We start from the raw sequence: 24,421 nt of genomic DNA on the forward strand, positions 1-24,421 counted from the left end.
AGGGAAGTGTTCCATACCTTTCTTGAGAGGAAATTGATATTTAATATTACCTTCCTTCATATCAATGGTGGCACCAACAGTTCGAAGAAAAGGTCTTCCCAATATAATGGGACAAGATGCATTGCATTCAATATCTAGGACAACAAAATCAACGGGGACAAGGTTATTGTTAACCATAATACGAACATTATCAATCCTCCCCAAAGGTTTCTTTATAACATTATCAACAAGATTAACATCCAAATAACAATTTTTCAATGGTGGCAAGTCAAGCATATCATAAATTTTCTTAGGCATAAAAGAAATACTTGCACCAAGATCACATAAAGCATTACAATCAAAATCATTGACCCTCATCTTAATGATGGTCTCCCAACCATATTCCAACTTCCTAGGAATAGAAGTTTCAAGTTTTAGTTTCTCTTCTCTAGCTTTTATGAGAGCATTTGTAATATGTTTTGTAAAGGCCAAATTTATAGCACTAGCATTGGGACTTTTAGCAAGCTTTTGTAAGAACTTTATAACTTCAGAGATGTGACAATCATCAAAGTCTAAACCATTATGATCTACAGCAATGGGAGCATTGTCCCCAATATTTTGAAAAATTTCAGCAGTTTTATCAATTTCAGCAGTTTTAGCAGTTTCAGGCAATTTTGCACGCTTTGCACTAGGAGTAGTAACATTGCCAACACCAATTATTTTACCATTGATAGTAGGAGGTGTAGCAACATGTGAATCATTAACATTACTAGTGGTGGTAATAGTCCAAACTTTAGCTACATTATTCTCTTTAGCAAGTTTTTCATTTTCTTCTCTTTCCCACCTAGCATGCAATTCAGCCATCAATCTAATATTCTCATTAATTCGAACTTGGATGGCATTTGTCTGTAGTAACAATCTTATTTTCAATATCCTCGGGTTTAGCAGCCATTTTATTAATTAAGGAGGATTGTGACGCGACAGTGTATGAGATTCGGTTTTCAGCATTTGAAATCTTAGTTTGCAAACCCGAAATCCCCATATTCAAATTTTCAAGTTGATTTCCTATATTTTTCAACAAGGTAGATTGTTCATTCATAGTTTTAGTAAACAATTGATTTTGCTCATACTGTGATTGCATAAAGCTCTTAGTGGATCTTTCAATTCTAGCATCTTTTCCTCATATCTACCATAAGAATTACCATAATCATTACCACTAGCAGGATATGGCCTATAGTTGTTACCAGAATTATTCCTATAAGCATTATTATTTTTAATGAAATTCACATCAACATGTTCTTCTTGGCAACCAATGAAGCTAAAGGAACATTATTAGGATCAACATTAGATCTACCATTCACAAGCATAGACATAATAGTATCAATCTTATCACTCAAGGAGGAGGTTTCTTCAACAGAATTTACCTTCTTACCTTGTGGAGCTCTTTCCGTGTGCCATTCAGAGTAATTTGTCATCATATCATCAAGAAGCTTCGTTGCCGCCCCCAAAGTGATGGATATAAAGGTACCTCCAGCAGCTGAATCCAATAGGTTCCGCGAAGAAAAATTCAATCCTGCATAAAAGGTTTGGATGATCATCCAAGTAGTCAATCCATGGGTTGGGCAATTCTTTACCAAAGATTTCATTCTCTCCCATGCTTGAGCAACATGTTCATTATCTAATTGCTTGAAGTTCATTATGCTACTTCTCAAAGATATAATTTTAGCGGGAGGATAATATCTACCAATAAAAGCATCTTTACATTTAGTCCAAGAATCAATACTATTTCTAGGCAGAGATAGCAACCAATCTTTAGCTCTTCCTCTTAAGGAGAAAGGAAACAATTTTAATTTTATAATGTCACCATAAGATGGGCAGCAGCATCATCAGAACTAACACCAGAAATTGCTCTCTCATAACAAGATTCAGTAAAGCAGGTTTAATTTCAAAGAATTCTGCTGTAGTAGCAGGTGGAGCAATAGGTGTGCATAGGAAATCATTATTATTTGTGCTAGTGAAGTCACACAACTTAGTATTCTCAACAGTACCCATTTTAGCAGTAGTAAATAAAGCAAACTAAATAAAGTAAATGCAACTAACTAATTTTTGTGTGTTTTCGATATGGAGAACAAGACAGTAAATAAAGTAAAGCAAGCAACTAATTTTTTGTGTGTTTTGATATAATGCAGCAAACAAAGCAGTAAATAAAGTAAAACAAAGCAAGACAAAAACAAAGTAAAGAGATTGGATGTGGAAGACTCCCCTTGCAGCGTGTCTTGATCTCCCCGGCAACGGCGCCAGAAAACAGTTGCTGGCGTGTAGTTGACGTGGGAGTTATAAATCTTTGTGGTGTAACTTTTCTTCAGTTCCCGGCAACGGCGCCGAGAACTTGATCTTGATGCGCGTAGATGACACGTCCGTTGGGAACCCCAAGAGGAAGGTGTGATGCGCACGGCAGCAAGTTTTCCCTCGATAAGAAACCAAGGTTATCGAACCGAGTAGGAGCCAAGAAGCACGTTGAAGGTTGATGGCGGAGGAGTGTAGTGCGGCGCAACACCGGGGATTCCGGCGCCAACGTGGAACCTGCACAACACAATCACGGAACTTTGCCCCAACGTAACAGGTGAGGTTGTCAATCTCACCGGCTTGCTGTAAACAAAGGATTAGATGTATAGTGTGGATCATGATGGTTGTTTGCGAAGAACAAGTAAAGAACAATTGCGGTAGATTGTATTTCGAGATGTAAAGAATAGGACCGGGGTCCACAGTTCACTAGTGGTGTCTCTCCCATAAGATAGCGAGATGTTGGGTGAACAAATTACGAGTTGGGCAATTGACAAATAAAGAAGGCATAACAATGCACATACATATATCATGATGAGTACTATGATATTTAATCAGGGCATTACGACAAAGTACATAGACCGCTATCCAGCATGCATCTATGCCTAAAAAGTCCACCTTCAGGTTATCATCCGAACCCCTCCGGTATTAAGTTGTAAACAACGAGACAATTGCATTAAGTATGGTGCGTAATGTAATCAACACAAATATCCTTAGACAAAGCATCGATGTTTTATCCCTAGTGGCAACAAGCACATCCACAACCTTAGAACTTTCTCGTCACTGTCCCGGATTTAATGGAGGCATGAACCCACTATCGAGCATAAATACCCCCTCTTGGAGTCACAAGTATCAACTTGGCCAGAGCCTCTACTAGCAACGGAGAGCATGCAAGAACATAAATAACATATATGATAGATTGATAATCAACTTGACATAGTATTCAATATTCATCGGATCCCAACAAACACAACATGTAGGATTACAAATAGATGATCTTGATCATGATAGGCAGTTCACAAGATCTAACATGATAGCACAATGAGGAGAAGACGACCATCTAGCTACTGCTATGGACCCATAGTCCAGGGGTGAACTACTCACACATCGATTCGGAGGCGATCATGGCGATGAAGAGACCTCCGGAGATGATTCCCCTCTCCCGGCGGGGTGTCGGAGGCGATCTCTCGAATCCCCGGGATGGGATTGGCGGCGGCGGCGTCTGCGGAAGGTTTTCCGTATCGTGGCTCTCGATGCGGGGGTTTCGCGACGAAGACTTTAAGTAGGCGGAAGGGCAGGTCAGGAGGCGCCACGGGGGCCCCACACAACAGGGCCGCGCGGGCCCCTTGCTGGCCGCGCCGCCCTGTTGTGGCGGCGCCTCGTGGCCCCACTTCGTTTCCTCTTCGGACCTCTGGAAGCTTCGTGGAAAAATAGGCCCCTGGGCGTTGATTTCGTCCAATTCCGAGAATATTTCCTTACTAGGATTTCTGAAACCAAAAACAGCGGAAAACAGAATCGGCTCTTCGGCATCTCGTCAATAGGTTAGTGCCGGAAAATGCATAATAATGACATATAATGTGTATAAAACATGTGAGTATCATCATAAAAGTAGCGTGGAACATAAGAAATTATAGATACGTTTGGGACGTATCAGCGTCCCACCAAATCGAGCATTTAGGTGTAATGTCCCAGGTTTAGAGACGATCGAGGGGTAGAATTTTAGAAAGGGATGTGCATTGCATCGTAAATTCTAGGGAAATTTCGCGCTTTTTAAGAAAAACTGCATCGAAGGGGGACAAGTTTCTCTCTCGACATCTTACAGGGTTAGGGTTTCGAGAGTGCGATAAACTTGGATCTCAATTGAGTCAATTAGGGTTTTCGAAAAGAGAGGGGGATAACCTACCTCTCAAACTTAAGTTGCATGATTGAATTCAAACAAGTTATGTTTGAATTTCAAATTTAAACATCAATTGAATATTCATAATTGAGACAATTCAATAACCAATTGAAAAATTAAGAATATAAAGTAATTTAACACATATATAAAAAGCTCAATAGAAAAACCTTGAGCTTTATTGATTAACACACAAGATACAAAGTCATTTACAATATTCTTAAGAATTACAGTGATTACAATAAATTACAGAAATTAAATAAAAAAAGAAAAGGAAAAATTACAAGTTGTGTAAATGCCTAAACTACTAATCAAATTCTTCATAAAGCCTTGATCATCTCTTGCTGAAGAATTCTGTGAGCATTCACATGATCCCTGCACAACATTAAAACACAAAGAAAAACAAATGATGCCAAGTGGCAAAGCCACTTGGCAAATTAGAAAAGAAGTGAATATGGTGGATGATACCACAGTTCTGCCGAGCTGATCCTCTCACTAGCCCAAGTCCTAAGCACACACACACAGGCAGCTCACAATGCATGTGTGCATGCTAAACAGCACACCAGAGGTACTGCATGCACTCCACACACACATATCCAGGGGTGGAGCACCAGCATAGCATGGATGTCGACCAGGGAGGTATGGAGAGGGCCAGTATAAAGCTTTACAGAAACAAAACCTAGCCGTTCCATCGACAGGCTCAAAAGGGTAAGAACACCACGAACAGCAATAACAGGAAGAACAGTCAGAGCTGTTCAACCTAGTCCAGCAACCACCAGAAACAAACCAAGCATCCCAAGCTTGCCAGGAGGAGCAGGGCAAGCAAATCAACCATCCAGAAGCAAATCCTCTACACCAACAATATTTCTAGGAGCTGGAGTGAGGTATACATCCAACGGCTCGAGCAAGATCATGTCTTGCTCATAAATAAACATGCTATGCATCACGGGAGTACGGAAGGGTAGAAACCCTGTTTGTGTCATCATCTGGCTACAAAGTCAGTTGGTGCAAACAAATATGGGAGAAACCAATAGGAAATGAACCAAGGGAACACTGGTTATGCCAGATCAGTGGCATAACCAAGGAAATCCAGCAAGGATGCACACCTATCTAGCCAGCCCAAGTTATCAAGCACCTACAACCAGTACACCATCAGACATATAGACCATGTGTGTCTATTTATGTTTGTCATCATCAAAAGCTACTGGAAAATTGCCTCAGGAAGCAAACAGATAGCATGAGAGAGCCACAACAAAGCCACAGAGAGGGGGAGCTACCCATGACAGCATCAAAGAGCTGCCAGGGCCACCTCAACCCACAGCCAACACCTTAAGCCACCACATCATCACCCAATAGGGTTCAGTAGTGGGCTAGGGTACCCAACCAGTGGTTGGCATCCATCTAGCCTTACCAAATTCATTGAAATGATCATTACTGCAAGCAGTTCACATCATTTATCCATTTAATAAAGCAAGATAATACAGATAAATGAACTACATAAGTAATCAAAGCACCAGCACCTTGCATATGATCCAAGGGATCACTGCAAGCATCAGCTGATGCTTGGGCAAGCACCAGCACACATCAGCACAAGCCTGTGTGACACACACACATCACAGATTGAGCAGCAGTGAGGCACAATAATAACACAACAGCTTTTACAAGCAACTGATGATCACAAGATCATCAGAATCTTGCTAGAGCTTGCTAACGTATGCTAGAATCAATTCTAGTATCAAAGCATGGACTAGATAATTAAATCAGCCACAGGACATGAACAATTGCATCACAGATAAGCAAATGAGCTAAATACAATTGTATCCAGAAGCACACCATCACTGGATGGTGCTGTCTAGCCAACAATAATGCTCAATGGAGCATTTCCAGGAATTATAACACAGCAGGGGGCATTGGCACTTGTTAAAGGCAAGGATTACTCACAGTAATCAGGCCAGGAGCAAGAATTACTACTACACATGGATGCCAGTAACAGGATAGCAGCTAGCACAACTTAACAGAGCATAAACATCACAGTGTGCTCATGAGCAAGAGCTCGTGAGTTACAACGAACAAGGTATAGAGAAGAGCAGCACACACAATAGCAGCATATGCACGGCAGCGGCCTACGCATAGCGAGCGAGCACAAGCACGGCAGCTAGTATCCATGGCGCATATGGTAGCGGCAACTAGCACATCATGGCGGCACCGGAGCTAGCATGGCGCGAGCACGAGGCGCAGAAGCAGCAGCAGCACAACAAGATGGATGCCAGGGCATCCAGAGGAAGGAGAAGAGGTAAAGCAGGCAAAAGAGAGAGGGAGGCGCACACACCTGGAGCAGAAGCACCACAGCATGCCCATGGCGGCACGGCGGCACGGGCCGACCACGGCAGCGCCAGGCCGCAGCCAGGCCAGGCGTCGCCGGGCACAAATGCCCAGCACCACCACGGCGAGGCACACGGCCGCGTCACCGCGTGTGGTTCGTCGGCGAGCGACGAATCGCCGCGGAACACCACGGCCTTGCGGACAGACGCATTGGGGGCGAGTCGAGGAGGCGACGAGGGCCAGATCGACGCGGAAGATCTGATGCACCGTCGAGAGGCGGTTCAGATGCGCCCCATCTCATCGCCGGCGATGGACGGAGGTGGCCGGGATAATTCGGCGACGGCGCAGGCGACGCGGGCGTCGCGGGAGAGGAGAGAGCTAGGGTTTCGCGAGAGAGAAGAGGAAGGGGGCGACTGAGTCTGACCGAGCCGATTGGTGCGGCTCGGGTTAGACTCAAACCGCTGGGCCTCACTGACAGGTGGGCCCAGGGACATTTTAGTAATTTCACAAATTCATTTAAACCAGAAACTTTGTAATTAAATAGAAAATTGAAAAGAGCTTTAAAAAAATAATTAAAAATATGAAAAATGCTCAGCATAAAATTCTCTATCAGAATAAAATATCAAAAGGAATTTTTGAAGACAACTAAGAATAAGTCCTAATTTGATGATTATAATAATCATTTAAATCACACCTTATATTTTCAATAATGAAAATAAGTCCATAAATTCATTTGGACTTTAAAAACACCTTGACAACATTTCAAGGTTATATTTTACCCTAAACAAAGTATCCCTAAATTGTTCTTAGTATTAACCTCTCACATAAAATGATAAGACACCGGAAGGGGGGAAACAAACCCTAAAATTTGAATCATGCATAATTGCTTCTTTAACCATTGCCATTATCGGACAATGATGCTATTTTTCAGCAACAGAGGACAAGGGTCAGTCCACACCATCCAACTACAACATTTTGCAGTGTTCAGGAAAGTTCATCACTTGCTCATGTCATTCGAGTATTTTTACCAAATTAATTGCAAAGTACTATGTTTATCACTATTGCATAAAAAGGCCAAACCACTATTTTCATAACTATGAATATGACTAAGTGGTGGGCAATGGAACCATGGATTGTGTTGATATGGTGGAGGTTCCATTGCAAGGGTTTATATCCATCCAGGATTAAACAACAAATGTTGTCCAGTGATTCTTGTGTCGTAAAACTCGTGTTAACCATAAGATCTGGAGTGGGACGGAATAGTCAAATGTATTTCCACCTCTCGTACATCAACGGATGCGCTTACCGTAGACACTTGACCCAGGTTGGGCAAGCGGTGGGGTGGGGATCCCATTCTAATTCCCCACGGTAATGTGGTCTATGATGGGTTGCATCTACCGGCGAAGGAGTTTGGTTAACTAGTCCCAGACTGTTGTTGTGGTCGGGGTCCATCCTTAATTGGTATAAGAGGACCGGCGAGGACCCAGGGTCCGGGATTGCAAACAAGGGTGGGTGTGCGAGGTAGCGGAGGAATATATTTGGCTATGACCTTATACCGGGCCTCACACCGAAGGAAGTGTGGACGGGAAAGCTGCCCGGTTGGCACCAAGGTTAAGATATTTTATGGGTAAAGCAACACACCTCTGCAGAGTGTAATGAATCGTGACCTGTCACTCCCTATTCCGTGATTTGGAACTGCGAACGCTGCCGGAAAGGAACTCCATGAAGTTCTAGTAAACCGGTGAAGGCTGACGGACATAGTTCTTCTGAATAAAAGCAACCTTTTGAAGAAATGATTATCAAAACTTGCATTGATATTATACTTTCTGGTTTGATATTGTAGCTAGTGCATTAAACACCTCTTTTCTATAATGAACTTGTTGAGTACGCTCGTACTCATACCACTCTTAAATCCCCTGCTTAGATTGTCTGAATCGACTTGAGGAGGACAACGACGACCCCGAAGGAGCGGAGGACATCTGCTATGAAGAACCAGACCTCTCCGGAGGTATCGAAGGAGTAGACTACCTCATCATCTACGGAACCGGGGAGGGTTCCGAAGGAGAGCAAGCATAGACCTATCAAGTAGTAGTAGTATCCGAGCAATACGAACTCTTAGTACTTAGCTGCTCGAGGAGAATAAATGTATAACCTAGTAAGACTCTTATATTGTAAGTTGAGTCGGGTTCGCCTCAAACCCGGGAGTATTCCTCTTAGGACCCAAGAGGAACTCCGAGATCATATGTACATGTTGCTTGTAATAATAAATGAATGAGTTATGGACCTGCTATATTCTGTTGTACTACTCTGGGGGATGTAATATTCGCGGATTGGTACTTCGTGAATGTTATATCAACGACTGGCATACTACAACATGCAGTGGTATGCAGGGTCACCACATTAGGGGACCGTTTTTTCTTCGTTCCGTGTTTTGGGGGACATCGGTGCCCAGCATCGTCCCCAAAACGAGGCCCCAAATCAATAAAAATGCAAGAAAATAAAGGTTTTCATTCAAATTTGATTATATTTTACAAGATTGAATGAAAACGGCTAGATTATCTAACCCTAGCCTAATTGCCGTCCGGCGATGTGCTCGATCCGCCCTGTCATCGCCTCCCCTCCGCCGCAGCTCCTGCACCACGCGCCGCCTCTCCCTACGGAGCGTGACGAGAAGACATCGGTGCTCGTTTGCCGTGTCGTCGCCTACCCTCCCCAGCTGCTCCTGCTGGAGGGAGAGTTCGACGGCACGGCGAACCCACGCGTCGTTGTCCTCCTCGCGGTTGCAACTTCTTCTGCGACTCGAACGACTCGAGGAGCACCTGCTGCTGCGCCGCCGCCTCCAGGTCCAGCCCGTTGTCGTCAGACCAGTCAAAGTCGTCATCGTCCTCCTCCTCCGCCATTTGCGCCGCTGCCAATGCTTCCGTCTCCGCCGCCTAGGCCGCCGCTTCCACTATCGTCGCCTCCTCCCGCAGTTGATGCTCCAGCGCCTCCCGCTGCTGCCGTTGATGGAGCTCCCGCATCCACAACCACTCCTGCAGCTCCTCAATGCGCCACTGCTCGTACAGCTCGTCTGCATGCCGCCGTAGCTCCATCTCATCCGTGGGGCGGCGCCGCTGCTGCTACTCTACACACCGCCGCTCGCTCATCTCTTCCGCCCCGCATCGGCGCGCCTTCTCCGCCGTGGTGGCGTTGAACATCGCTATGGTGTCCGCTAGCGCCGCCTCCTCCCACGCCTCGTTCTTTGCACCCTCCGGGTCGACGTCGAACTCCTGCGGTGGTGGAGATGGAAGTGGAGGCAACTAGCCATCGCTTGTGCGGTTCATCATTGGGTAGGTTGGCCATCGCTTGTGCGGTTCATCATTGGGTAGGTTGTGCGTAGGCGACGAGGCATGTGTTTGCGGCGGAGAAAGGGATGCCGGCGGCTGTGGTGGCGAGCATTGAGCGGAGGAGGCCTTTTATAGGCGCCGACGACGCGAGAAGAGGCGGGAAGAAAGCGCAGGAAGAAGTCAGAAGCCGCAGGAAGAAAGAGCAGGAACGCATGGTGGCGTGCGAACGGCGGCGACGCATGGAGGCGCAGCGACGACGAGACGTCTCGCCTGCCCCTCCGTCGCCATTAAGGAAAAGCTGCGACGCTTTATTCGTGTGTCAATGGCGTGTCATGCCCGCCACTCCCCGTCTCGCTTCTAGCTGTGTCCGGCGCGCCCGGAGCGCCCACTATGGAGTGTAGGCAAGCTCGGGGCGCCAGACACTTTATTGAGCCATATCGGGCGGAAGGAGGCTTTGGGACGCGCGACTGGGCCGAAAATATGTCCGGCGCGCCCCAAAAATCTTTAGGGACGACTCGAGGATGCTCTTAAACATGTAATGAGCCAATGAATATTCAAGCGACTGTGTGACCACTGTGGTACAACTAGGAACTATTAGACCAGTTTGTAAAACCTTTACTGGACGAGGGAATGCCAATTAAGCATGTGTTTATTAAATTATTACAAGCACAGGTTTTCCTGTGAATGTCTATTCTGGAGCAGTGACATATCTTTGCCAAAGAGAATCATAAGGTTTATGATTTCAAATTTACCTGAATCAACTGATTACGATGGTTGTCAAGCTGCACAGAAGAGGAAGAAGGAAAAATAGTCAGTGCTTGAAGAGTGAAAAGATCCACACTAAGAACATTTTTATATTACAGGGAAACAATACCTGAATATTTGTGTAATCTTCCGTGTCATCAATATACTCTCTCAGCTGAAAAAAGGTGCTGCAGATAATACAAAGTCAACAAAGTGATAAATCCTAGGATACTTTTTTGACAACTGATAGATCCTAGAATTTTAACAAGGCTTAACAGAGCTTCAGCGCTACTGTTGTGATTACACCAGGTTTTGCTAGCCTATCACGATACTGTGAACTTGACTTAGCTGCCCCAACTTACCGTCATTAATTTGTTTAATGTGCCAGAAGTCTGCATGAAGTATGCCTGCAAGTATAAATAACTTTCAGTACTCTGACAGAGATAGAGTAACCAAGAGGGTTTCAGGTAGATGAGCAGACAAAAAAAACTCCAGCAACATCTCTCCAGCTCTTCCACATCATTCTCATTTCCATGCATAGTTGCTGCACTGGCTCTACTAGCACTTGATTTTTTTGAACCAATAGTTGGAGATGCTGGGAACCAATTTGGTCCACCAGAGTAACTGACATGGGATGATGCCCCAGCCAATTTTCTAGACAAGTAAAGATCAGCCATGTCATCGGCATCATCCAATAATTGTTCAGGCTCATCTCTCACCTAAACTTAAAGTGCATTTTCTGATAAACAAGAAAACCATACTCAAGAAAAATAATCGTACCAGTCTAACTAGTCATTAAAATAGAAATATATTGCACAGCAAAAACAGCACAAAGAGAATGCTCATCCATGAGAATGTATGGGACTGGAGGAAAAACATTGCTGTAGCACTGTACAGATTTGAGAACAGTTAACAAAACTGAAATAGAAGAGCTAAGATAATGTTCCAACTAAGTATGCAAGAGTAAATAAAAAGGTGCAGTTCAAGTGGAGATTTCAATAATTATTTGAAAAACTCTACATTATCAAATACAGGTATAGCATATGATATTAGGAACATGCTCTTCCGGATTTCTTTGGATCTTAACTTCTTCTCTAGAAGTAATCACTCGTCCATTGATTAAATATGCCCTGTTGTGATAGTGTGCGCAATGATAAACATAGGAAAAAACTGAAAACCATAGCCTGCTCCATCACACGCTCAGAACTGAATAGCCTCCTTAATTTGCATGGCTAACTTATAATGAGAACTTGGCTTATACAAAGCAATCAAATTCAGATGATAATATGGAACACAGAATAGCATAAATAGTCAGATAAGTCAATCTCGTTGTACCACTTCTCAACTTCCGTACCTTATCCAAGTTGCGGCTGCTAATCTGTGGTGCCAACACTAGCGCAACTAAATATGAAGAAAATAGGAAGAGAACAGTTAACATGAATCTTCTATGCATATAATGTATCAAGAGAGTGCATCAAGCCAGCGAGGATTTAGAAATAATTTAGCCTGTCGGGCTAATGGTTGCATGGAAATTTGAAATGCATCTGAAGTGTGTCAGATAGGTGTGCTAATGTGCCAAATCATCAATGAAACTTTATGTCATCATAATGTTCCGCATTGCGACTTTAGTTACTATTACATTACATTTGGTGGTGAACAAAAATCAATCATACTGACTACCTATTAACACTCCCAGAGTAATAACATCACTATACAACCAGAAATGTGGATAGTTAAGTAACAATTTCTTAGAGCATCTCCAACAGACGCTGCAAAAGGCGCGCTGCAAAAAAAAACACCAGTTTGGCGCGCGCGGGCGCCCGCGTGAAGCTCCAGCGGACGCGGAAAAAAGGCACGCACGCTAAAAACTTTACCGCGCCCGCGCGTTTGCGCTATTCCGCGCGGGAAAGTTGCCGCGTGGGCTGCCGCGCGCGCTATAAACGCGACACGCGCGAACACGTCAACTGTCTGAAGTTTCCGCGTGTCGCTCCGCCTCTCTCTCTCCCCACCGCTCTGCCTCCCGCGCCGACGCTCCGTCTCCGTCTTCGGCAAGATGCCTCCGCGCCGCTGCTCCACCTCCGGCTACTTCGGCGTTCGGGTGCGGCCAAGCGGCCGCTTCGACGCGGAGATCCGCTGCGGCGACGAGCGGATCCATCTCAGGACATTCGACACGGCGCACGAGGCGGTGCGGGCGTACGACGCCGACGCCTAGCGCCTCGGCCGCTCCCACCGGACGATGAACTTCCACGACGTCTGGACGCGGGAGCAGGCGGAGCAGCTCGCACCGCCATCGCCGGCCATCACGCGCGAGCAGAAGCGCCGCCGACGGGAGCTTGAGCAGTGGCTCCTCATCGCCGAGCGCGACGAACTCCTCCGCCTCGAGTGGGCGCGCCAGTTTCCCGAAGACGTCGCCGCGATGGAGGCGTTTTACAATCAGAAGGAGGAGGAGGAGAAGGTGGTGGCAGCGAAGAAAAAGGCGAGCCGCGAGAAGCGTCGGGCGGAGTCCGCAGCGAGGGCCGAGAAGGCGGCAAGGAGGGAGGAGGAGAAGAAAAACGGCGCAGGGCCGTCCACCATCATTCTCTCCTCCTCCTCCTCCTTCTACACCATCAAGATACCAACTACACCATTTTTTCTATCATTCTATGCAAAACATTCCTATTCCATACGCATCAGAATTATAGTTATACAACTACATTCAATAGTCGAATAAAAGATGTTGCAACAATGCTTACCCATCCATTGTCCTTTTTTTCAATTCTGAAAACAGGGTGAAATGACATTTTTCAACTTCCATAATTAACATATTCCCTCTGTCCCAAATTAATATATCTAGACACTGCATATCTAGCCTGAGTTCAGGCAATTAATTTGGGACGGAGGGAGTAGCATACTACGTACCACTTCAAAAAAATGACATACAAGATGTTTTTAGGAGGTGCTAATCAAGTTCATACAGGGGAATTAAGTATAATGAACATGAGTTCACTCACCTTGGATGTCAATTCATCCAAAGCTGGGTAAGCATTGGTCTCCAGCTCAGTAGTGTGTGCATCAAGAAAGCTGCAGATTGCTTCCAAAGTACCCTCCAGTGCACAGAACTCAAAGGGAGATTCTGGTGTTCATATAATGAAATTGCAGGGCCTCAAATGGTGTAGAAGTATAATTAGCCTGTTATCATGGCCATGAATTAAAGATAGCTAGCAATTAAACCAGAAACAAACAAGTAAAATATTTTAATAAGAACAACGCGTTACTTAGAAAAAGGGGGTATTGTTTTTAAATTTCCAGCTGGCATCAAACAGTTGGACAGAAACTATGTTTGAGAAATGAGAATCATTTTGATCTAAGGATCAGGATGGCACAACAATTATCACACGGATTGTATACGATATACCAGACGAAGAAGTGATTGTATTCCTGTAAATGATCACAAAGACACCATATAGATAAAGTATAATCTCAAGGTTAAATCGTCCCTGCCTCCCTGGCCCAGTGTTTACCTGTAAATACATATGTCCTTTGGATAATCATCCTTATTAAAAGTAAGGGATAGTCACATGTATGATGTATCTACTGGATTAATATTGAAATATCTCAAACTGCTCTGAACAGATTCCCTGCAAATTAAATGGTCACAGTTCCTTTAACTAAAAAAGCACTAAGAATCCTAGTTACAACATTTACCAAGTATCCCTAAATAAATTCTGATACATAGACTGGTAGACGAGACAGGACAAGAATTTTGAACTTTTGTTCTACTTATAGTTCCTTTCCATCAGCAACTAATTCCGTAGAAGAGATGAACCATCTATAAAGTTGCAGCAACCTTGCAGTTGAGGAAACCAAGTGATGCGGTTATTCCAGCTCTCTCTTATAGTTTTCCTTATTAGCTGATCAGTTCTCATTCAATTGAATGAAATGACAGAGTTTTGCTCAGAGAAAATCCATATTAACGAATATGATACAAGACATGAATCATCTGCAAAGTTGATCCTCTAAATCAAGATCTGCAGTCGAGGAAAGCGAGTGATCTGGCTATCCCACTCAGGACCCAACGAGACCCTTCTGCTGAGCGTAAGCAGCAATAGAGACCAACATGAAGTTACAAAAAAAACCTGATACAAGAACAACCTGCCTTAGAAAACACCAATGTATCAGAATATCATCACTACAAACTGCAGCTATAAGAAACTAGTAAGCCATAGAAGGCCAACATTTTTTCACTGAATCCCAATCCAACATTTTAACAGGTATATCTATCCGAACCTGCTAAAATAAATAGTGCCCTGTGTGGAACAGGGATACAGGGACTCCAGAAGCGGCACAATGCTCGCAGCAGATTTATACAGAGCAACGAGACAGACAACTAGGTAAAATGTAAAGGTCAACTAGCTTAAAGGCTTATAAGTTCTGAACTAACTGCTCACTAATTAGCATACATGGTTCCTGGTTTGCACATAGCTTGTCAAACCATTTCAATAATAATTCTCCATGAAGGATATGACGACCAAACAAAAAGTAGCAACGTACATCATATCTCCTTGTGAGAACCAAGCTACACATAAATCTACTAATACTAGCATTAGATAGCATGCAGGATCTTATAGTAACTTTGGTGGCGGATGATTGCAAGTTTTCAACCTCATGTTCATGCCCCTGATTTTCTTTTCCCGAGTAAACTAGGAACAACCTGGGAGATAAGGAAATCCTTCAAAACACCAGGGCAGCTCTTGGTTAAAAACTCAAAACCTTCAGACTTGATGGCCGCATCCAGATTCGTGGGCGAGCCGAGGAACGCCAAGCAAGCCGCCTTAAGCCCACAGCAGTGGTGCTGCTCGGCCAACGCCAATATGGTCGCCACAGAGCTCGTATCGATGTCACTGCTCAGCTTATCCTCGCAAATCAGCTTCAGCCTGTCCAAACCGTACTTGTCTGCTGCAACAAGCAAATGCTGAGCCATGGCGGATTCTTCATCTTGCTTCATCTCCGGCAACGCATCCGTGTAGATGAAGGAAAGCAGAGCACTGAACACGCGTGCCTCCATGTCATCTATGCGTATGGCCTCTGTGCTTGTTCCCTCCTTCATCGGGCCACAGAACTGCGCTCTGAAAACCGGCGAACGTGCCGCGAGCACTGACCGGTGGGCCGAGAACGTCTCGCCGGCGACTCAGAACTCGACGTCGACGCAGGCCTTGCTTGACAGGAGGTCCCCGAAGTGCAGGTGCATGTCAGACGGCGGCACCACGATGGCTGGAGCCTCCTGCGCGTGGCACTCGCTCATGACGGTAACATCGACCTTGACAGTGAAGGAATCGTCCTTCAGATGCTCTGATTTCTCCAATGCCTCCCTTCCCATAAACTTGTCAAATCCCCAACATTTGTTACCCATGGCAAAGTCTTTGAAGTCGGTAGTCTTGGTATAGGCCAGCACCGGCTTCCCATGCTGGTCGAGTAAGCTGAATTTAAATTGTGCCTTCACGGTCTCGGCCTCGGCAACGGTATCATCGAGTGTCAGATAGAGGGATATGAAATCCACGTTCTTGGAGTCCCCGTTGGGATAGTAACGAACATACCATGTGCGGCCTCCGGCCACGAACGGGCAAGAGTGGATCCACATGCCATTACAAACCTCCTTGGTGCGCGAGTAGCCGACGATCTTGAGCAAATGGTAGCCGCTCAAGGCGCCGGCGATGATAGAGGAGGAGGATCCAGTGGGGTGGCCGTCGCCGGCGATACGAAAGTAGGTCGTCATGGTGTACGGCGTGAACGGCTGGGCAGATCCTCTGTGGGGAGGGGGGAAGGAGGCGGCGGAGGGTTTTGCCTTTGGGGGATGTATCAGTGCAGCCAAGGAACGACTAGACGATAAAAGCAACTGGACTCTTCTGTGCGTATGGTTGGGCCGATATAGCAGATGTTAATGGGCCGATTCAGAGAAGACGGGTCCATGGTGGCTTGGCGACGACGGAGAAATGAACTGCAACGCTGCAGACCAACATGAATTTTACAAGTGGTCTGACGATAACTTCACGTTCCCATTCAGAGCAAAAAACTTTGATTTCTGTACGTATCAGGAAAGGGAAAACTTTCGACAATGCTCGTTAACATTTTCTTCGCATCGCCGATTTGGCTCCATTTTTAAGGCAATAATCCTACACTTACGGATGTAATAGCCTAAACCATATGGACAAACGTGTGGCTTGTTGATTGGTTCAGTTTCTTAGGCGGGGCCCAAGCCTTCCAAACCATCTTGTTCAAGGAGGATGTGGTGGAGCCGAAGAATTGCATCTCATAAGCCAATTTGGTGGAGTAGAGGCCATTTGCCGTGAGCTTCCAAGCAATCTCATCGCTCACCCCGGGGTTGAGATGTATGGTAGTAAGCTGCGTCCACAGGTCCACAAATTGCATGAAATGGTCTAAAGAGAAGGTGTGTTGTAGGCCAATCTTGTCAATCCAAGCATTTTGGTGAAGAGCTTGGGCCACCTTTCAATTCTTTCTCTTGGAGCTCTCGTAAATCTATGGTGCCACATCTATGGGTTTCTTTCGTCTAGCCAAGGTGCATGCCAAAAAGGAGTTTTCTTCCCGTCCCCAAGAGGCTTTGGACGGCTGACCGGTTGGCGAAGAGAGGGTGGCCAAATTGCGGCCCTTGCCCCCTATGCAAACAATGTGTGGAAACCGCCGACCACCTCTTCGTCCATTGCCGCTTCACTACTCGCTTATGGACCGCCGTCAAGCAATGGTTGGGTATATCCGAAGACGTCCAACATGATTCGACAAACTTCACCATCTCCAAATGGTAGCAATTCATGGCGGGTGGAGCGCCAAAAACCGCAAGGCCATGGCTTCCATCACCCTCCTTGTTTCTTGGGAGGTGTGGAATGAGCGTAATGATAGGGTCTTCCGCAACAAAAATGCTCCGTTTGACGTAGTTTTTGATAGAGTTAAGAGGGAAGCTAGGCTTTGGGTTATTGCAGGCGTCAAAAGGTTGGACGGAATGATGCCGGGAGAGTAATCCCTTGTAATTCATTTGCATGTACTTTCATATTAAACTTCTTCACTTAATCAATAGATTGAGGCAAAGCTTTTTGCCTCCGTTTCAAAAAAAAAATTTTGGTTCAGTTTTGATTAGGTGCTGAAAAACCAGGCCACGTTCTGGTCCTTTCCGCTGCTGCTGTGAGTCCGTAAAATCTTTCCATAAGTGTTGTCTGTAGCATTGCTGTTTTTAAGGATATGTCCTTTTTCTCTTTGTTAACCATCAACAACTACCAGGAACACGTTCTATATTGCACGGCTAGAGAATGTTCCCCCTGCTGATTTATAATGTGACACTGGGAAACTGTGTATGACGTCGGTGTCATTGTCTAAACCAAAAGCACTAGAAGATCCCTTTTTCAGATCAGCACTAAAAGAGTATAGTAATAACAACTAATCCATGATCGAACTGTTGACATGTAGAGGACACAGCCGTCACATACCTAAAGCGCTGTTGACATGTTGACGAGACAACCATCACATACCCCTTTCAAACTTCTATTTTCTTTTCTATTTATTGTTTCTTTTCATCTTCCCTAATTGCATATTAATGAATTTGATACAAGAGATGAATCATCCGCAAAGTTGGTGCTCTAGCTCAAGATTTACAGCCGAGGAAAGCGAGTAATGCGGTTATTCCAGCTGCTCAGGACCCAACAAGACCCTTATGCCGAGCATAAGCAACAATGGAGACGAACATGAAGGCACAAAATAGCCCCGATACAAGAACCACCTGCCACGAGTTATAGATGAGTGAGATACTTGTTATATAATAATTCATAATTCGATTAGTGTACAAGGCATATTATTGTTGAGCGTTGTCATTTACCCATTTAAAGACGTAGCCATGGTCGTCGTTCCACGTGTAAGGTATGTTCATACCAAAGATTCCAGCAACCAACGAGTAAAGTGACAAGCAGACAGTCCCAGAACTCAAGAATAGCTCGAGCTGCAGGAAGGAAAGGGAATTTATAGATGTACTCTAGCAAAATGTTAAACAAGTAATGAGCCAATGAATATCCAAACTAATACGTACAATGTTCAATGCAATGTGACCACTGTTGTATAAACTCTGTTCCTTAACGCAAGACTCTTTGGCAAACTAAACGTCCTATATTATAGTCTTCTAAACTAGACAAGTGTGTGAAACATTTACTTAACATGGGGGTGCCCATTAAGCATATCTTTATTACAAGCACAGGGTTGCCTAAAATGAATATCTATTCTGAAGTACTGACATCTTAACAAAAAAAGAATCACAAGGTTTGTGATTTCAAAATTACCTGAATCAACTGATTACGATGGTTGTCAAGCTGCACAGAAGATTAAAAAAAGTCAGTGCTTGAAGAGTGTCAAGACTCACACTAAGAACATTTTTATATTACAGGCAAACAGTACCTGAATATTAATGTAATCCTCCGTGTCATCAATATACTCTCTCAGCTGAAAAAGGTGTTGCAGATAAATACAAAGTTCATAAAAAGATAAATCCTAGGCTTTTCTTTACAGCTAAGAATCTTAGGCTTTTAATAACGCAGCGCCACTGCTGTAATTAGGCCTGGTTTTGCTAGCCTATAACTTTTTCGAGAAAACGCAGAATACTTTTGCATTTCATTGCATTGGAAAGATAAGAGTTTTCTGTTACACGGAGGCCTGGTTTTGCTAGCCTATCATGATACTGTGAACTTGAATTAGCTGCCCCAACTTACCGTTGTTAATTTGTTTAATGTGCCATCAATCTGCATGAAGTATGCCTGCAAGTACAAGTAACTTTCAGTACAATGACACAGATAAGAGTAACCAAGAGGGTTTCAGGTAGATGAGCAGATAGAAACCTCCAGCAACATCTCCAGCTCTTCCACATCATTCTCATTTCCATGCATAGTTGCTGCACTGGCTCTACTAGCTCTTGATATTTTTGAACCAATAGTTGGAGATGCTGGGAACCAATTTGGTCCACCAGAGCCACTGATAGGGGATGATGCCCCAGCCAACTTTCTAGACAAGTAAAGATCAGCCATGTCATCGTCATCATCCAATAATTGTTCAAGCTCATCTCTCACCTAGAAATTAAAGCGCATTTTGTGATATACTAGAAAACCATAAACAAGAAAAATAATCATACCAGTCTATAATTAGTCATTAAAATACAAATATATTCCACAGGAAGAATAGCACAAAGAGAATGCTCATCCATGAGAATGCATGGGACTGGAGGAAAAACATTACTGTAGCACTATACAGATTCGAGAACAGTTAACAAAATTGACATACAAAAGCTAAGATAACGTTCCAAGGCCAACCAAGTATGCAAGAGTAAAAAAACATGCAGTCTAAGTGGCGATTAGAATAGTAATTTGAAAAAAACTCTACATTATCAAATACAGCTATAGTATATGATACTAAGAATGCTCTTCCAGATTTGTTTTGGATGTTCACTTCTTCTCTAGAAGTAATCACTCGTCCATTGATTACAAATCATATGCCCTGTTGTGATAGTGTACGCTTTGATAAACCAAGGAAAAAACTGAAAAGTGTGGCATGGCCCATCACACGTGAATAGCCCCCTTATTTACATGGCTACCAGCAATCAAATTCAGATGACAATATGGCATACAGAATAGCATATATAGTCAGATAACAAACCAAATGAAACACAATGAACAGGAAACCAGACCTTCTGAACCCTTGCAGTCAATCTCGTCATACCACTTTTTAACTTCCGTACCCTATCCAAGTTGCGGCTGCTAATCTGTGGTGCCAACAGTAGCGCAACTTAATATGGAGAAAATAGAAAGAGAACAGTTAAAATGAATCTTTTGTACATATAATGTATCAAGAGAATGCAACAAGCCAGCGAGGATTTAGAAATATTTTAGCCTGTCGGGCTTTTAATGGTTGCATGGAAAATTGAAATGCATATGAATTGTGTTATGGAGATAGGTGTTCTAACGTGCCAAAACCTCAATGAAACTTTACGTCATCATAAAGTTCCGCATTGAAACTTTAGCTACGAGTATTACATTACATTTGGTGGTGAACAAACATCAATCATACAGCACCTATTAACACTTACAGAGTAATAACATGACTATACTACCAGAAATGTGGATGGTTAAGTAACTTTTCTTGTATGCCTTCCTTTGAGCAGTTAAGTGCAATGTCTTGTAATATCATCTTGTATGCATTATAATAATAATACACTGATGATAAATGCATTCTGAAACATATATGACCAAAAGTCATCTAAGTGAATCAAGATAGCAACTATAACATTTTTTCAATCATTCTATGCAAAACGTTCCTACTCATTACGCATCAGCATTCTAGCTATACAATTAAATTCAATAGTCAAATAAAATAAGATGCAGCAGCAATGTTTGCCCATCAATTGTCCTTTTTTCAAAATTCTGAAAACAAGGTGAAGTGATGTATTTCTACTTTCTGTAATTAATATAAAATACTACGTGCTACTTCAAATAAATGACATACATGCAGTTAATAGGAGGTTCTAATCAAGTTCATACTAGGGGAATTAAGTATAGTAAACATGAGTTCACTCACCTTGGATGTCAGTTCATCCAAAGCTGGGTAAGCATCTGTCTCCAGCTCAGTAGTGCGTGCATCAAGAAAGCTGCAGATTGCTTCCAAGGTAACCTCCAGTGCACGGAACTCAAAGGGAGATTCTGGTGTTCACATAATGAAATTGCAGGGCATGAACAAACTGTGTACAAGTATATAACTAGCCTATTATCTTGGCGATGAATTAAAGATAGCTAGCAACTAAAACAGAAATAAACAAGCCCAATATTTTAATAAGAACAACAAGACTACTTTAAAATATGGGTAGTGTTTTTAAAGTACCAACTGGCAACAATCAATTGGACAGACCCTATGTGAAATGCGAATCATTTTGATCTGATGGTCAGGATGGCACAACTATTATCACACAAATTGTATAGGATATACCAGATGAAGAAGTCATAGTATTGCTGTAAGTGATCACAAAGACACCATATAGATAAAGTATGGTCTCAAGGTTCTTGGTTTATGTGTAACTATATGATTGCGCCATGTGTCATAAATTGTCGCTGGCCCAATGTTAACCTGTAAATGCATATGTCCTTTGGATAATCATCCTTATTAAAAGTAAGGGACAGTCACATCTGTCTACTGGATTGATATTGCAATATCTCAAATTGCTCTGAGCAGATTCCCAGCAAATAAAATGGGCAAAATATACTGTGTCGTAAAACATAATAGGTCTAGTAGAGTAACACTACAATTGGAATCACGGAATAACAGTTAGGTGCCAAGAAACCAAGACTGTATACTTTGGACTTTTCTGTTTGGGCAGGTTGTTGAGTTTTTGCCAAAAGATGTCCTAGTGACATGGACATATACTAAAACGGAAAACAACAGAACGGTGGCCCAACTGGCCACGTCCCAGTCGGAGGTTTGATGCCCATAGCTTCCTTTTACATGTTTGCATTCCTTTCAGACATTCTGTTCCTTGTTTCTCCAATTATTGCAGCTCGGAAGAAAATTGGCATATTGCTCACAAACAAATGTGATGAATGTAAATTACGGTCGAAATTACAGATACAGAGAAACCTGAAAAATTAAAGATTGTGCTTCTAACATCTGTAATTTAAGATAATGGCGACTAAACTTACCATCGTCTTCAGCGCCTTCCCCATCATGCTGGCCACTTAGATTATCCTTTCCATCAAGGTGGGAGGCACCTGAAGGTGCTAGTCGTCTCCGGAGCTCCTCTACTACGGGAATTACATTCTCATCTGAAGGATCTCTGAGCAAAACCTGAGCCCGGCCAAAATCAGAAACTGTGAGTACATCACCAATATTACTGGACAATAAGAAGAATATTAAGATCCAGACAGTTTCTATCAAACAAGACACAGGTCTTAGGACATTAAACTGGTTTGAAACATCTAAACAGTGTTCGGTGCAGGTAGAGTTCAACTTAATATCATTTTGACAGATCACTCTAATTCGACACTGTATGGAGGCTGCTCCTGTTACATTTTGTGACAGAACCAGTATAAAATTCCCCCAGTCCGCTGTTAGCTATTTCAAAATTACAGATACCTAACCATTTAAATCAGAGGGTGTGTATACACTCCCAGTCCCCAAGAGAACTGTTGGTGAAGTGATCCAGATCATGAGAAGGAATAACTGAAAACGTCTACCCATTATAATAATAAATAAATAATCGAAAGGAAGTAAATAAAGAGAAAATCACCTCTTCAGAAGTAACGATCGCCTTTATGTGCTGATTGATCCACCGATGAAAATTCCACCCGAAAAAAAAAACAGAAGATTCGTCAGAGATTGCCACGAGTGAAGCATAAATATCAGGCTGTTTTCAGAGAAAATAAATGGCAGCTGTATTCGACTCGTTTGATCCACGGTAAAATCATCAAAAACGACCCGCGGAGCTACTCCTATAAGAAGTTGAGTTAACTGAAACTGATCCTAAACTCTGAGGCCAAATCAGCACGTGATCCCGGAAAAGCTCCTAGAAAAAAGGTGGGGGAACAGAGTAATTTCCGGGAATTCGGCGCTGCTCCATGATCGAGTAATTCAGGGGAAATCAGAACACTACGAAATTCCCCTCGGCAGAAAAAAAAAAGACAGTACGGGAGGGGGCGCTTACCTCGAGATTGAGCACGATGGCGCGCTCTCGTCCGAGGATGGTGGAGGGGTAAGAGAGCAGCGGGTCGAGGATGCGCAGGTCGCGCGCGTTGATGTCGACGCGGTGCATGATGGCGTACTTGTCGGCGTCGAGCACGCGCTCGTCCCCGGACGCGTCGATGAGGATCCAGCTCCGGGACGCGCCCCGCTTCTTCGCCGCGGCCTCGCCGACCGCAGCCACAGCCGCCGCCATCTCGCCAGCGGGCAGGGCCTCTCACATCTCCGGCGGCCCCAACGCGCTACGCCGCCGCCGCCGCCGCGAGGTGGACGGCGGGAGGATGGGTTTTCTACCGCGCCTGGCCCGCGCCCTCGCCCTTTTAATTGCGCGAAAAGGAAGGCTTTCTGGTACCCCGGGTAGGTAATAAATCGCGAGGAGGCCGGGGCTGGGGTCGTCGTTTGATTCTGGCGATCTGGAGCAGAACCAACGAAAGGCGATTCGTTACGAGCGGTCTCAGCAGGTCGGTTAGTTATTGAGGAAGAGAAGGGCCTGTCTGTTGCCGGAGAGGAATAATAATGAGTAACGTGATTATCTTGGTTCTTCAAAATGCCATATTTCCTTCCTAGGATTTTTTTATAACGTAGTCAATCACCGAGTCAATGTATGTCAACATAGGATATTCCTTCATAGTCATTATTTACTAAGTCACTATAACATGGGATCGATCTCGCTAAATTTAGGGCTTATTTGGTTTGAAATTTTTGCCCAGTACCAAAGATTTTGCAACCTCAACAATTTGCTAAGCCATCTCCCCTCTACGCCGTCAGAGGGAGGATGCGGCCGGGCTAAGCCCACGCCTCGAACGACGGCGACGGGCAAGCTCTCGGAAGATGCAATGGTTGGTCCGAAGACTCATGGCGGTGGTGGTTGTGGTGTCTTCGCTGACGTCGCGTTCCTCTCCTACAACAGCTTGGTGGCCTAGGTGGTGTGGCGGTGTTGCTGCTACTCCTCCTCCTCCTCTCGGTGGCGCAGCTGCACGTTGGCATGTTCGGCGTGACGTCGGGCTACAACGGCGACCCTCGCGATGGTCGTTTGTTGTTGCCCTCTCGATGGTAGCCTCGACTATCTTGA

The 24,421-nt window shown here is 44.2% G+C and overlaps 1 protein-coding gene and 2 pseudogenes across 1 annotated transcript; all 3 read right to left on the bottom strand.

The window, feature by feature from the left end:
* The window catches only part of LOC124697440, a 49,322-nt pseudogene extending 35,183 nt beyond the window's left edge, over positions 1-14,139 (bottom strand).
* A 1,117-nt stretch (positions 14,140-15,256) lies between these two features.
* LOC124697441 lies at positions 15,257-17,013 on the bottom strand (annotated as a pseudogene).
* Positions 17,014-18,097: 1,084 nt separating this feature from the next.
* On the bottom strand, positions 18,098-23,560 carry LOC124704280 (magnesium transporter MRS2-I-like). Its single transcript, XM_047236523.1, has 11 exons — positions 23,315-23,560; positions 22,901-22,930; positions 22,314-22,458; positions 21,202-21,323; positions 20,315-20,389; positions 19,473-19,700; positions 19,347-19,391; positions 19,036-19,080; positions 18,921-18,950; positions 18,467-18,586; positions 18,098-18,370 (listed from the first exon to the last, which is right to left on the bottom strand). The coding sequence occupies exons 1-11, from the start codon at positions 23,543-23,545 to the stop codon at positions 18,284-18,286; spliced, it is 1,158 nt and encodes a 385-aa protein (XP_047092479.1). The 5' UTR covers positions 23,546-23,560; the 3' UTR covers positions 18,098-18,283.
* Positions 23,561-24,421: the final 861 nt, after the last annotated feature.

The sequence above is a fragment of the Lolium rigidum genome, chromosome 3 (genome assembly GCF_022539505.1).
Source record: "Lolium rigidum isolate FL_2022 chromosome 3, APGP_CSIRO_Lrig_0.1, whole genome shotgun sequence".
NCBI lineage: Eukaryota > Viridiplantae > Streptophyta > Magnoliopsida > Poales > Poaceae > Lolium > Lolium rigidum.